Raw genomic sequence first — 14297 nt, forward strand, 5'->3', positions numbered from 1 at the left:
GATTCTAACTTGCCCTGTTCTTATCAGATTATTCCTTGGGATGGAAGCACCAAGGGATATGTATTAGTCTGTCCTCACATTACTTTAAAGAAATACTTGGGACTGGGACATTTATAAAGAAGAGAGGTTTAATTGGCTCATGGTTTTGCAGACTGTACAAGAAGCAGAGCAGCTTTTACTTCTGGGGATGCCTCAGGAAGCTTCCAATCATGGCAGAAGGCACAGGGGGAGTGAGGCATCTCACATGGTGGAAGCAGGAGCAAGACAGAGTGAGGGGAGGTGCTACACACGTTTAAGTAACCAGATCTCATGAGAACTCTATCAGGAGAACAGATGGTGATAAACTATTCATGAAGGATCTGACCCCATGATCCATCACGTCCCACCAGGCCCCATCTCCAACACTGATGATTACAGTTTGACATGAGATTTGGGTGGGGACATAGATCCAAACCACATTAGGGCACCTCCATGAATTCTCTGAGTTTCAGTCATATTTTCCCTATCTTGATTGTGCAGCAGTAACCCTATCTGGTCATGAAAATCAGTATAGTAACTCCTTTGCTTGCTAGTCTACTGGCACGTGATGCCCAATATGTTTAGGCAACATCCAAAGTTTTGGGTATAGTGAAACGCTGTGTTCCTAGGTAAAAGATCTGCCCCAACCACCCTCTCCTCCCAATTGTCTGAAGCTGTATGAGGTCATTTTATATTCTGTCAGGCTATCTATCATCTTCTGGACTGCCACAATGTGTGTGAGCCAAGTACTCTCAGCAGCCAGAAGGCCCTGAGCAGAGACCAGAAATAGGATGTCACTGGTGTGTATGGCCTAGGGAATATGGGAAGGGAACCGACAGCATCTGCTACAGTGATATTATAAAATATTTGTTATAAAAGGAGGCATTCAATATGAGGCTGATAACCACCAATCTATACTATGAACTATAATTTATGTTATGTAATTTCATCTTGATAGCTGGACTCTTGATTTTATCACTCGAAGTAACCTCTTATATTATCATTTAAACACCAGAAGTTTTTACATAAGGAAGGATTGAGGACAGAGAAAAGGTATAAAACAAATGTAACCTTGTGTCCTCCCAATTTTCAGGACCTTTTAACCGAGGATAGAAAAAGACATTGTAAATGTGAGCAGGACTTGAAATACTCAGTTGCTGAGCACCACATGTGAGTTTTCCACAATCAGGTGGTAACAGAGAGTAGTCTGTTCAGATCCCACTTAGTTCTACTGCTTGGGTGCAAAAGAGAACTGAATTTAGCCTAGCTGTCGGCCCAAATATATTGGTTAAATTATTGCCATTTTCATTTAGAGGCAGCTGAGAAAATACACGCCAATTACTCCCAGTGACCACTGGACTCAAGATGTCTTTTCATTCATTAATTATTAAGGATTGGACTTTTGTAAGAGTAGGTGATGGTGCGCGCGCTCTCTCTCTTTCTGTCATTTAACACCTCCTTCACAGAGGTGTTATGCGGATTTCTGCCTGTGTGGTAACGAGGTTCAGTAGCCTGCTTGGAATTTCCCAGTGGACAAGGTGTTATAAAATTTCAAAATAAAAAATATACGACTACTAATAAGGATGTTGATCTTGAAATGCAATATGAAAACCAGAGACTGGAAATTTAAAATTTGTAATGAAATGCTCTAAAGCTGTGATCTCTTCTGACCTTGGGAGTTCAGCAGGGGTGGGCCCAGGAAAGACTTGGATGGAGGATGCTGCAGGATGTGGTGGCGGTGATTCAGTAGGTGGCCCTCTTCCATCCCAAGGTGGTGCTGAGCCAACTTCAGCCTGGGTTATGGAGCACTGAGCTACAGGAGAACCATCTATTGGATGAGATGTATGACTGAGGTTCTGACCACTTCTGCTCATTAAAAATTCCAAGGCATTTTTATAAGGTTAAGGATGCATCCTTGTGTTCTACAATCTTGTTCCAATTGGGTAGGAATATTGGCTTTTTAGTAAGGTCTAGAAGAAAGAAGATGTATGGAAATTTTAGTAGAATGATTAACATTTCTATGGGAGAAAATTCAGACAGATTTGTTCAAAATTTTATTGTGAACTCTTATTTTTTAGAGCAGCAAAACAAAACACCTGTTCGAGTGACTTTCTTGTTGGGGTATAAATGTATTTGTAGATGAGAAATCCCTTTTCTCAAATAAACCTATATGAGTAAATTTAAGGGAACTCTCCAATATTAATATGCAGTAATGAAATGACTTGTACGGGTTTCTTCTGGGCTTTTCTTCAGTCCCTTGAATAACTGATATTTGAGGTATGAAATTAGATAAGATACATGGTGAGTGATAATAATTATTTTAATTTAGAATAATCTGAGACCTTTCTCTGGCCCTTTTTAACTATGTGTCACCCATAACTTCCAGAACTCTTAATTATGTATTATCTATATCTTTTAATGTACTGTATTAATTATAATAACAAAAGCAGAACAATGCCAAATTAGCTCTCAATAGTAAATGGACTAAAATTTCTCATTGATGGATCTTTAGAAAGCAAAAAACAAAACAAACAAGAAATAAAATTTAAAAATCAATGTAAAGATTTGGTCAGGAAGCGGAGACATTATCGGAGAAAACTCACATTCTTACCTATATTTTGGAGATCCTCCCTTTTCTGGAATGGGAGAACCATATTTATTTCTTCCATGCATCACTTACTGTTCTTACTGAGCTCAAAATGCCCTATTTCTAGATTTTGGCTAAAGGAACTCATTGAGCCTAAGCTCTGTATGTAATTTGCCATTTCTGTGGAAAGTTACCATAGTTCTGTGGTTCCGGTAGAATGAAAAAAATGCCTTACAGTTTCAGGCAGAGAACAACTCAGATTAACTAGTATGAGCACTTCCTTCTTAGTCACTGAATACAAGATATTGATTATACTGACAATCTCAGATGATGCTTCTTTTCTGAACTTCATATTAGTGGGAGAGATAATAAACATTAAGCATTTTGATTTTTGTATTTGAGTCTAAGTCTTTAAGTGTAAATAATAAGTATTTTTAGACACTGATTATTTCTATTCTACAGGTTCTACAGGTAATTATTTTTTAAATACTGTATTTTAACACTTTTTCTCTACTCTCACAACATAGTTGTTTTGTGAAAGCCAACCAGACATTTCATAGATATACCTAATGCTAGATGACGAGTTAGTGGGTGCAGTGCACCAGCATGGCACATGTATACATATGTAACTAACCTGCACATTGTGCACATGTACCCTGAAACTTAAAGTATAATAATAATAAAAAAAAATGAAATTGCCCTTTTGAGGCTAAAGCTTTGGGGGAGGAAAGAATTTGAGAGATGATATAACAAATAGCCCTAGATTCTGTAAGATCCAACACAGCCACAAATAAAAAGAGAATTGTAAATATAAGTAAGATAAGATAACTAGTCAAGTGACAGTATTTTTAATTATATTTACATAAAGATGAGTGATTATTTAACTCATTTTAAAATTCCATTCTAATTTTAAATGTACATTCACCTTAGATAGTTATAAAGGAAAAGAGCAGTAGGTGATCAATTACTCAGGGTAGATTTTCAATTAGTAAATTATCTGTGTTCTTTCTTTCTATTTTCCCTTCTATTAATTGCCTAATTTTAGACATTTGGCTGCTTATTAGAATGTCCTCCAAAATGATAAGGTAGCTTAAAACACTCCATTAATATTTAGAAACCTTGGTAGATTTCATGCAAAAGAGCATCACATTTATAGATCAAGGAAGTTTCTACGCTGTATATAAATTTTGTCCTGGAATCCTTCTGTCACATATATAAAAAGTAGCAGTTTGGGTGCTATTATAACACTTACAGGTAAGTAAAACTAACTTTAAAATGTAGTGGTGTTGAAATATAACAAAGAAATAGGCTATACTTATATTTTCCTTTCTATCAACAACCTTCATAGTTTTTCTCAATAATACACTCTAGCTTAAAAATGCAAATCATCCTTAATTTCTAACATTTTAGACTGGCCTGTACATCAGTAGCTGCTGTAAACCTGAACTATTCGCTCATGAAGTCAATAAGAGCTCAGCCTTTGACTGTTTATCAGCAATTTATTGGGCAGGCACTGCATTTTGAGTGGCAGCATTAAAAAAAAAAAAGGCAGATGATACATCTAAAAATGCAAGGTTTCTGCATTTTTTTCCCTGACTATATGTGAAATAATAAGTATTAATAAGGTCCATGTTGGCAAAATGTTTACTTTTTTAAATCTTAAGTTAATCCCCTATTGTTTTTAATTGGCACAGTTGGAGACTATGTCATAAATCATGATGTGAGCTATGACATCTTAGTCACTCATATTTAGGTATCTCCTAATTTCTCAGCTTACATATTACTGAAATGCAGCTTTACACTGCTTTATCCCTAAGCCTACCAGAAAACTGCTAAGGATTGTAGACATTTCATCAGGTAATCAATACAAAGTTTTCAAAACTTTGACAATTACCTATTTCTCTAATAGATGAGTAATTTAAGTATTGATATAGGCTCACACTGCTAACAATGTTTTGGTCAATGACAAACCACATATACCACAGTGGTCCCATATGATTATAATATGGTATTTTGTGCCCTTTCTATGTTTAGATACACAAAGATTTACCATTGTGTTACAGTTGCCTAGAGTATTTAATACAGTAACATGCTGTACACGTTTGTAGCCTAGGGGCAATAGGCTACACCATATAACCGAGGTGTGTAGTAGGTCACACATCTGGTTTGTGTCAGTATACTCTGTGATGTTCACATGATGAAATCACCTGATGACGCATTACCCAATCTCAGGTATTCTTTCATAGCAACAGTAAACAGACTAAGACAAGCTTCCACCATGTGCCAGGCACTATTCTGGTAATTGGAGATACACAGCAAACAAGACAGCTATTCAGAGTCCTTGTTCACATGGCACTAACACCCTAGTGAACAGAGATAAATGATAAGTGAGAAAACAAATAAATGAACAAGACCATTTTGTATAGTGATAAGTGCTATAAATACAATGAAACAGGGTAGTATGATAGTGAAAGAAAAAGTGTGTATGTGCACATGGGGTGTCCAAAAATTTTTGATAAGATTCTTGGAAAAAAAGCCTTTCTAAAATAAAGTAACATTTGAGGTCAGACTTGATGGAGCACAAGGGGCCAGCTATGTGAAAATCTCTGGATACCAAGGCCCTGAACAGGGTTTCCCATTTCACATGTATGAAGAACACAAAGGTGGCTTGAGGTATTAGAGATGCATTCTCCATTCCTTTAGACACTAGCCAAGTGAATGCATTAAAATTTAAATTAAAATAAAATACAAAAGTTCAGTTCCTCAGTGACACCAACCATGGTTCAAGTATTCAACGGCCACATGTGGTTAGTGGCAACCATGTTGGACAGCAGAGGGTCTATTTGTCATTGAAGAAAGTTCTAATAAATAGTGCTTCACCAGTGAAGTAGGAGCATTGGAATAGGAGGAGAGGTCAGAGAGAATTACTTGGAAAGATCATGAAGGTCCTTGTAGGACTGTCATGAGGACTGTGATGAGGACTGCATTCTGCAAGTACGATGGGTAGCCTTTGGGTAGTTTTAAATAGGGGAGGGACATAATTCAATTTATATTTTTAAAGTATTACTCTGCTATATAGAAAATGAATTATAAGTAGGGCAAGATCAGTTAGTTACTGCACTTGTCCTGGCCAAGGAAGATGATGGGTCTTTGGCAGGTTATTATAAGAGGGACAGTGAAAAGTAAATGGATTTAGAATATATTTTAGAGACAGGATCAAGTGGATTTCCTAATCGACTAAAAGTAAAACAAGATAAACAAAGGAAAGAATCAAGACCCGTTCCCTCTTCTGGGGCCTGAGCAACTAGGTAGATGGTATGGTTATGTTCTTTACTGGGATGTAACAAGATTGAGAAAATATAGTTTGGGTGGGTAGGGGATAGGGAGGAAGGGAATTGTAAGTTAAGAATTTTGTTTTGGATACCTTATGTTTTAGGTACCTATTAGATATAAATATATAATAATCAGATAGGTAGCAGAGAATGATTGAACCCATACTACGGAACATAAACTTACTGAATTTTACAATAGAATCCCCTGACGCTTAACTATATTTAATAAAGCTCAAATGTGAAGGGTTAGATCCTTTTCCCAAAAAAATTGTAAAAACATGTTTGCTAGATTTGACTAAGTGGAAGATTTATCAAGTAAAATTTAAATTTTTATTTCTGTTGTCCATGCTCTACTATTTTTCTGCACGTACAACATTTTCCTTATTCTTTGGCTGTGTTGTCACTTTCTTGAATTAGGACTCACCACTATTTGTAGAAAATAGGCAGTGTTTATATGTGATTGCTCCCTATCCAGTTTATGTATTGCAGCTTATTTCATTTAATATACTCTGTTAAAGGTACATTATTAGTCGCTTCTTTCAGTTAGTATAGCCCTGCAGGTTTCTGCATCTCTCTAACATTAGCATTTTGTTGTCTTTGTTCACTTGCCTCGGGGTTCTGGATGGTATGGGGAGAAAAATCTACCTTCTTTCCTTTTGATGGGACAAATAACTTTTTGATTATGATTTGTTAAAGAAACTTGGGTGCCAGGACATTGCCTCCTTATTTTATTGAAGAGTTCCAGGATGTTATTAACACATGGATTTAGAATATTCTTGTTTTGCTGCCATTAGCAAATGCCATTTTTTCCTGTTACAACTTTTAAAAAACGTCTGCTTCCCATACCTTAAGTGTTCAGTTTTTATGATAATATTATATTAAATTTTCTAAAGAACTGAGATAATTGTGGGGGGTAGGGGACAGATAAAATTGAAATATTCTAAAATTTCCCTTACTATGCTTTTCTTTTTAACCTTGATATATGCCAGATTTTTGGTTTATTATTTTAATATGTTATTTTTGATGCCAACAGATATGAACGATTTTCCAATCAAGGTTTTTCACTCCGATGTGTCCCAGGTAGGATCTGGCATATGAATCATATGTCTAAAAAGGAAACTCATGAAAGTATGTGTGCGTGCTAGGGGGCTCATTTGTCTTTGGCAAAGACATTGCTGCTCCTGTTTCCTTAATTATTAAACAGATGGTGCCCACTGCCATTGACTAGCTGCCCAACTCATACTCCTGTGTGGTAGCACAATTCTGGACATCTGACAGAGAGAAGCTATACCTTTATAGTTTCTCATATCTACTTATGTCATAATATTAATATCTGCCTTGTACTAGAACAGGCTGCTTCCCATGAAGCTGTTTAAAACTTAAGCCATCTTCTCCCCCTGTCCCCATAAATTAATTTTATCTCAAGGATCTCCTTTTGGCTTTTTTTATTGCTTCATGTCTACATACAAAATACAGTGGCATATTGAATCAATTATCTAAATGCTCTAGGCTGTAAATACACTTTAACCTGGAATGTCAAGATAATTAAGACAAAATTGGATTATTAAGATTATTATTAGTGAGGGCAAATGACATCTAAGATAGCCATGTTAAAAGTGGAGTATCATATTAAAAAGACAACTACATCCCAAGGAACATCAATAGAGTTTAAGTCCATTGAACAGATACTGAATTCTTTTTCATAATCTGCCAAAAAAAGTTAGCTTGAAAATTTTCTTTTAGTTTCTCAAATATCACACTGCTGCAGTACACGAACCTTTACTCATTAATAACTAAGGTCCTGATTTTTTTCATACGCTTTGCTCGAAGATGTAGTATTTTGCAGCCATAAACAGTCTTCTAAGATCTCTCCTAGTGTTAACCCACCTATCCTCACCTCTCCCTTGAGATTTTTCTTTATTTTTTGATGAACTATCTGGGCTTTTAAACTTTGTTAAACTTTTTTGAGGATACGGTCACTTAATCTCAATGTAATTTTACTTTCCACAGTCAAAAACTATTGTGTAATACTCATACACTGGATTTAAATGACTGCTGCCTCTCCTTCCTTTCTTTTTATACTATTGTGGTCTAGGTAAGGCTGATTCTTCCATCATTTGAACCAACAGGCCAGGCTTGGGTTCTCATAAAACAGACCTTCCAGCAGGAGCGACCAAAGGATTACAATGTCACCTGAAATTGGACTGCTGTTGTACCTGACTTGGGAACATCTTTGAATCAGACAGTAGAAGTGGCTGTCATTTTCAGGGACAGTAGAAAGTATGTTGGCTCTCATCTGCCAAGCAGGCAAACACAATCTTTTTTTTTTTTTTTCCCTCCAACGTTCTAGGGAGCTCAGCCTCAGGGCTAGCCGCAGCCCCCCACACCCCGGGGCTGCGGTGGGCTGAGCGGTGGATCAGCCTCATCAGCCCCTGCTCCAGCCTGTAGGGTGAACCGGCCGCTTTCCCAGCAAAGGAGCAATCGAGCTGAGGGTAGCGCCTCCTCCGGAGGAGGGGGCGGGAGCTCGGCTGAGAAAGCTTTCCTAGGGAGTTGCCTTAAAGAAAGAAAGCGGAATTGTCGATCACTCCAGTTGCCAGTTTTATACAATTTTAAGCAGTCGTCTCCACTCGTTTCCCCTTTGCAAAACTGCAAATCACCACCAACCTTGCATCAAATAGAAGTGGGGAGGAAAAAAAAAAGCAAATCTCCTTCTCCCTTCTCACCCTCCCTTTCTTCTCACCCTCCCTTCCTCTCTTGCTCGCTCCTTCTCCCTCCCTCCCTTCTGCGGCTGCCGCTAGTCTCTCGGTCTGGCTCTCTCTCCGACGGGACTTAGCAACTTCTTATTTCTCAGCCCCTTTTCCATTTTTTTTTTCCATCCTTTGCCATGAATTGGATTGACAGAGGCGGGGGAGGCTTTGCTTTCTGCCCCAGGGAATGGCGATTCGCGTCCTGGGGCCGTGCAGGGGAGAATCGACCGAGGACAAAGAAAGAGTGATAGAAAAAGAGCTGCAGGAAGGAAGAGAAGGGAGACTTCCATCTGCCGCGGGCCCGGCGCGCTGCAGCGCAGCGCCGAGCTGCGCCTCGGAATGGCCCAGAACCCGCCCTGCGCCCCCGGCTCCTCCAGCGTCAGCGGCTCCTGCGCGCGGGATGCATTGGGCAATTTTTGAAATCCTGAAGTAGGAAGAGACCCCGGAGGATATAAGTCGGGGGTAGGGGTGGAGCAGAGAATCTGTGAAAGATATTCAAAGAGAGAAAAGGGAAATCCTGATCGTTTCTGCCCGTGCTTGCTTTCAACTTGAGCGTGCTAGCTTTTAACTTGAAGAAGTCTCATTGGAGCATCTAGCATTCTCCAGGAGTTATTCGAAAGCTGAAACTTTCAGTGGATTGTGGGCCTGGGGAGAAGAAGGATTCCGAGGGTGGAATTGGGAAGAGCGTGCGTGCGTGTGTGTGTGTGTGCGCGCGCGCGTGTGGGTCGGGGCGGGGGCGTCGGGGGGCCACTGGGAATTCGGTGAAGAGGGCACCCTATACCATGGCAGTGCCCGGCGACGCTGCACGAGTCAGGGACAAGCCCGTCCACAGTGGGGTGAGTCAAGCCCCCACGGCGGGCCGGGACTGCCACCATCGTGCGGACCCCGCATCGCCGCGGGACTCCGGCTGCCGTGGCTGCTGGGGAGACCTGGTGCTGCAGCCGCTCCGGCGCTCTCGGAAACTTTCCTCCGCGCTGTGCGCGGGCTCCCTGTCCTTTCTGCTGGCGCTGCTGGTGAGGCTGGTCCGCGGGGAGGTCGGCTGTGACCTGGAGCAGTGTAAGGAGGCGGCGGCGGAGGAGGAGGAGGAAGCAGCCCCGGGAGCAGAAGGGGGCGTCTTCCCGGGGCCTCGGGGAGGTGCTCCCGGGGGCGGCGCGCGGCTCAGCCCCTGGCTGCAGCCCTCGGCGCTGCTCTTCAGTCTCCTGTGTGCCTTCTTCTGGATGGGCTTGTACCTCCTGCGCGCCGGGGTGCGCCTGCCTCTGGCTGTCGCGCTGCTGGCCGCCTGCTGCGGGGGGGAAGCGCTCGTCCAGATTGGGCTGGGCGTCGGGGAGGATCACTTACTCTCACTCCCCGCCGCGGGGGTGGTGCTCAGCTGCTTGGCCGCCGCGACATGGCTGGTGCTGAGGCTGAGGCTGGGCGTCCTCATGATCGCCTTGACTAGCGCGGTCAGGACCGTGTCCCTCATTTCCTTAGAGAGGTTCAAGGTCGCCTGGAGACCTTACCTGGCGTACTTGGCCGGCGTGCTGGGGATCCTCTTGGCCAGGTACGTGGAACAAATCTTGCCGCAGTCCGCGGAGGCGGCTCCAAGGGAGCATTTGGGGTCCCAGCTGATTGCTGGGACCAAGGAAGATATCCCGGTGTTTAAGAGGAGGAGGCGGTCCAGCTCCGTCGTGTCCGCCGAGATGTCCGGCTGCAGCAGCAAGTCTCATCGGAGGACCTCCCTGCCCTGTATACCGAGGGAACAGGTAAGCACTGGCAACTCCTCTCTCGGCTCTTGGAAACTTGAAACACTTGGCAACCGGCGCAGAGTGGAGAGAATCCGGGCGCTGGGAACTAAAGGGAAGATAGCCTAGAAAAGTGGTCTAACTTCAGAATTAAGAAACTAGCAGGTTTTTTTTTCCCCCTCTCTTTCACACAGTAGTTTTATAACCTGAGCGACTGAAACACAATTAACAAAACTAGATGGCATGTGTAGGGTCTTCCACAGCTGGGCCAACTTTTTAGATCTGCTACACCTGGTGTATGGCTTGCCTACTCTTTTCAGTACTCTCACGCTTTCCTTCCTTAGCAGAAATTTTAGAATTAAGTTTAGATTTTAGCAATGAGTGATTTTTTTAACACATAGATTTTACTAGATTTCTACTTTTTAAAAAGTAAAATCTTTTTAATGAAATGATATTAAACATTTAAGAAAACCAGTGAAAAGATTCTAGAGCAAAGCAAGCTGTGCTTGAAGGTGAGGAATTGATACACATTTTCTGGTTTTGCAGTAAGTTTTATTTGGAGAGACTGCAGCTGATGGTGCCCAATTTGTTTTTAAATATAATTTAGGGGCATACATTATTACATGCTAGTGTGTTTTGTATCACAAACTTCAACTTGGGGAATAATATGTCTGAACTTTGGAATTGTTCAAAATTGTCAACTGCGTTTTAGTGTCAACTAAAAACAAAACAGTTCTCTTTAGTATGTGCATACTTAAGTGGATATTTATAAATTCAAATGGATTTATGCAGATTTTACAGGAAATACTAATTCGGGAGGCCATTTCTAAGATTGCTGGAGATGTATATGTTCCCACAACGTGGGAGGAGGAGGAACCTGGGATTATAAAGTTGTAAATAAAACTTTAGTCACTTTTGGGGATGAGTCTCCTTATTATCATTAAGTGATTTAAAACTATAGAACAGTTGCTATAAAGGGCATAAAAGAACAAATCCCAATTTTAAATGCATACTGTGTCTAAAAAAGCATACCGAAGGGTATGCCTCCCTAGTTGAAGCAGATTTGTTCACCTCTCTATTTGAAGTGGGTTTGACACTTGATGGGGAGGAGGAGCTGGTTGGATACAGCAAGTGGAAATTTACATTTTTCCCTTTAAATTAATGCCTACCTGTGGTACTATTAGAACAACTTTAGGGAGCAAGAGAATATCCTAAGATAAAGTAAGCTTTTTCTTTTTAGGGTATTCTATGGATAATCATTTGGGTATTTCTAAGAAATAGCAGTCACCATATGGTGTGGGTGGCTAGTTTGTTTCTGAAATGGAGTTGATTACACAGATCTATGGCTGTTTGACATTATTGAGCAGAGTAGATGACAGCATCATAGTCTGTTTATTTTAAAGCAAATGTAGTTATTTGCTTTTTGTTTCGATAAAACAAATGTTTCTTGTGTTTAAGCTTACTCTAAGTGTGGAGGGGAAAACAGGCCACTGACTGGTAGTTTTGGTAAAAATTTGGAAATTGTTAAAATGGAGTAAGTTATCTATTTGAGGGTAAACTAACCATTTTAATTTCTTTTCACAGTTATGGGAGAGAATGTCTTAAATGAAAACACCACAGCTTTAAGTATATTCAGAATACACTATTCATTAACTTATAGGGAAATATGATGTTACTATTGCAAAATTCACAACCATAATTTCTAAGGAAAATCTGGGATTTAATCACAACTTGATTCCAAATTGATATCATTTACCCTGTGGAATTATTTTTTAAAATTTTATATTAACATTTATAAGTTAAGAAATTAAGGGTGGATAGAAGATAAGAAGGTGGTTAGGTAAATTAACCAGCAGCATTCATTTAACCCACACATTTTTATTGGTTTTCTCTGGTTTAAACTGATAAATGGAGAATTTGAATTATCTACGAAGTTATCAAAATAAGCATTGCATATTTAATGTTTTGCTGATTAATGCTGTTGGAAAATGCATAATCGCAATCTATTTCTGTAATTTTCTTTGGTCACTATTTTTTTTAAAGACTGTGTTAATGAAGATTATTCTAAAGTGGGAAACTTTGTCTTATGCTTGATGGAAACACAAGAATACATTTAGCAGAAATTGAGATACTTGAAGTTTTAATGAGGGCATGGGTGAGTGTGTGCGTGTCACTGAAGACTGGTTTTTATATATGACCCATTAAAAGTTGTTGCTGAGCATAATTGTGGGGAGTGGGTGGAAACTAACACAGTGTACTATCTTATAAGATAGGACAGTATCTCATATACGTTAGCCTTACTGTGTGAAAAGTTCAGGAGCTACCCACAGTAAATGGCTTATCTGTTTTATCATAAGGAAACAAACTTCTGATTAAGGGTGCAAAGTGTACCACTGTCATTTGCATACTTTGTGAAGTCAAACATCAAAATAATTATAAAATAAGTATATAGCACTCCCCTGAATGTCATCTGCTTTTGTTCTGAAGGAATGTCTACTTTCAACTCAAGACAATACTCATAGGCAACAAGTGAATTTTAAATAGTCATTTAAGAACTTAAACGCACAGTCTGTCAGAGTCCTCTTGAGAATTTATTTGCACTTTGCTCATTGTGAGGCTTACCAGTGAGAGAATTTCATCATTTTCTTCTCTGTATGAATGGCAGTGGCTGGTTACTTATGAACTATCCCTCTTCAGTGACCCTCAGTTCCAAAAGTGCAAAGAGAATATATGATAAAAATTCTCATAAGAGAAACCAATTGACAGATACATTTTTCTCTCTCCCTCCCTTTTTTCCTTTCAAGAACTGTAAGTCTGTAGCACTGGTGTCTGTGAATGCAAGTGGAAATATCTTTATTCTCAGGAAAAAACAAAGTTTATAGTTCTTTAAAGTTTAAAGAACTATAAAGTTTGTTTGGCTTTTAGTTTAGTCCTGACAACCCAGTGTCCGCAATACTGAGGCTGATTTTGTAGATGAGTGTGTCAAACTACTTTTTTGGCTGCCAGTGTTAAGAAGGCAAGTGTCTGTTAAGGTGTGTGTATCTTTTCTAAGTGGACTTTCGCATCCCAGAGCAGATATGTCTCTCTCAAAGTACCACTGTGCCCTCGGCCCGAAACATGGGAATATACAGAGGTACCTAGACTTTCTTGGAGTATTAGATATTATGCATGATTAATATGTCATTTTTCAATGTCAAATTTTAATTTTGCAATTTTTTTTTGTTATTGCAAATTGTATTTGAAGGGGTGTCTCTCCATTGTCTTTATAAATAAAGAACTATAATTGGCTGCTCATTCTTCTCTAATTACTGAGACCACCTTACACATTCACTTTTGAAAGATTTCAAACCAGTGCAATTTTATTTTAGTTACCTGTTAAGGAAAATTTTATATTTTTACCTGTGGTTTCAGGTAAATACAAAGGCATATGACTGTCTCCATTAATGCCTTTGTACCACTTAATGACAACATTTTTTTGGGATGGATACAACATCATCCATTTTGATCTTAGTTGTCGAAAGAAGAGTCAAGTTTTTCACCACTGATGTGATAAAGACACTTTTAGGAGAGAAAGCAAACAACAGCAAAGCAAAAATAGGAGAAATGGGTATGGTGTTTGATGGTAGGCACTGGATGGGAGGCATTGTTATTCTTTGACAAAAAACTTGCTTATTTCTTCTCAAAATGTAGAATACATTGTTTAAATTCCTAAATGCCTGTCAATGTAACATATCGTTCAAATTGAGTAAGTTTCAGAAATAATCATGGACTTTTAATTAAATTGTAGCTTCTACATTTCAGTAGTGTTACTCGGTTTATGGTGATTCAAAGAGCAATATTGATTACTTATGACTTGGTGACAGAATTAAAATTAATTAATGTCAATTTCTGA

At 39.5% G+C, this 14297-nt stretch overlaps 1 protein-coding gene across 3 annotated transcripts in view; it reads left to right on the top strand.

Annotated features, from left to right (window-relative positions):
• The first annotated feature begins 7393 nt into the window (after positions 1-7393).
• The window catches only part of PDE3A (phosphodiesterase 3A), a 308613-nt gene continuing 301709 nt past the window's right edge, over positions 7394-14297 (top strand). For all 3 annotated transcript variants that reach the window (XM_054663100.2, XM_520783.8, XM_054663101.2), the window contains exon 1: positions 7394-10426. In XM_054663100.2, coding sequence (XP_054519075.1) covers positions 9467-10426 — 960 coding nt within the window. In that variant the 5' untranslated portion in view covers positions 7394-9466. The remainder of the gene's footprint in view (positions 10427-14297) is intronic.

This window comes from Pan troglodytes, chromosome 10 (genome assembly GCF_028858775.2).
Source record: "Pan troglodytes isolate AG18354 chromosome 10, NHGRI_mPanTro3-v2.0_pri, whole genome shotgun sequence".
Lineage (NCBI taxonomy): Eukaryota > Metazoa > Chordata > Mammalia > Primates > Hominidae > Pan > Pan troglodytes.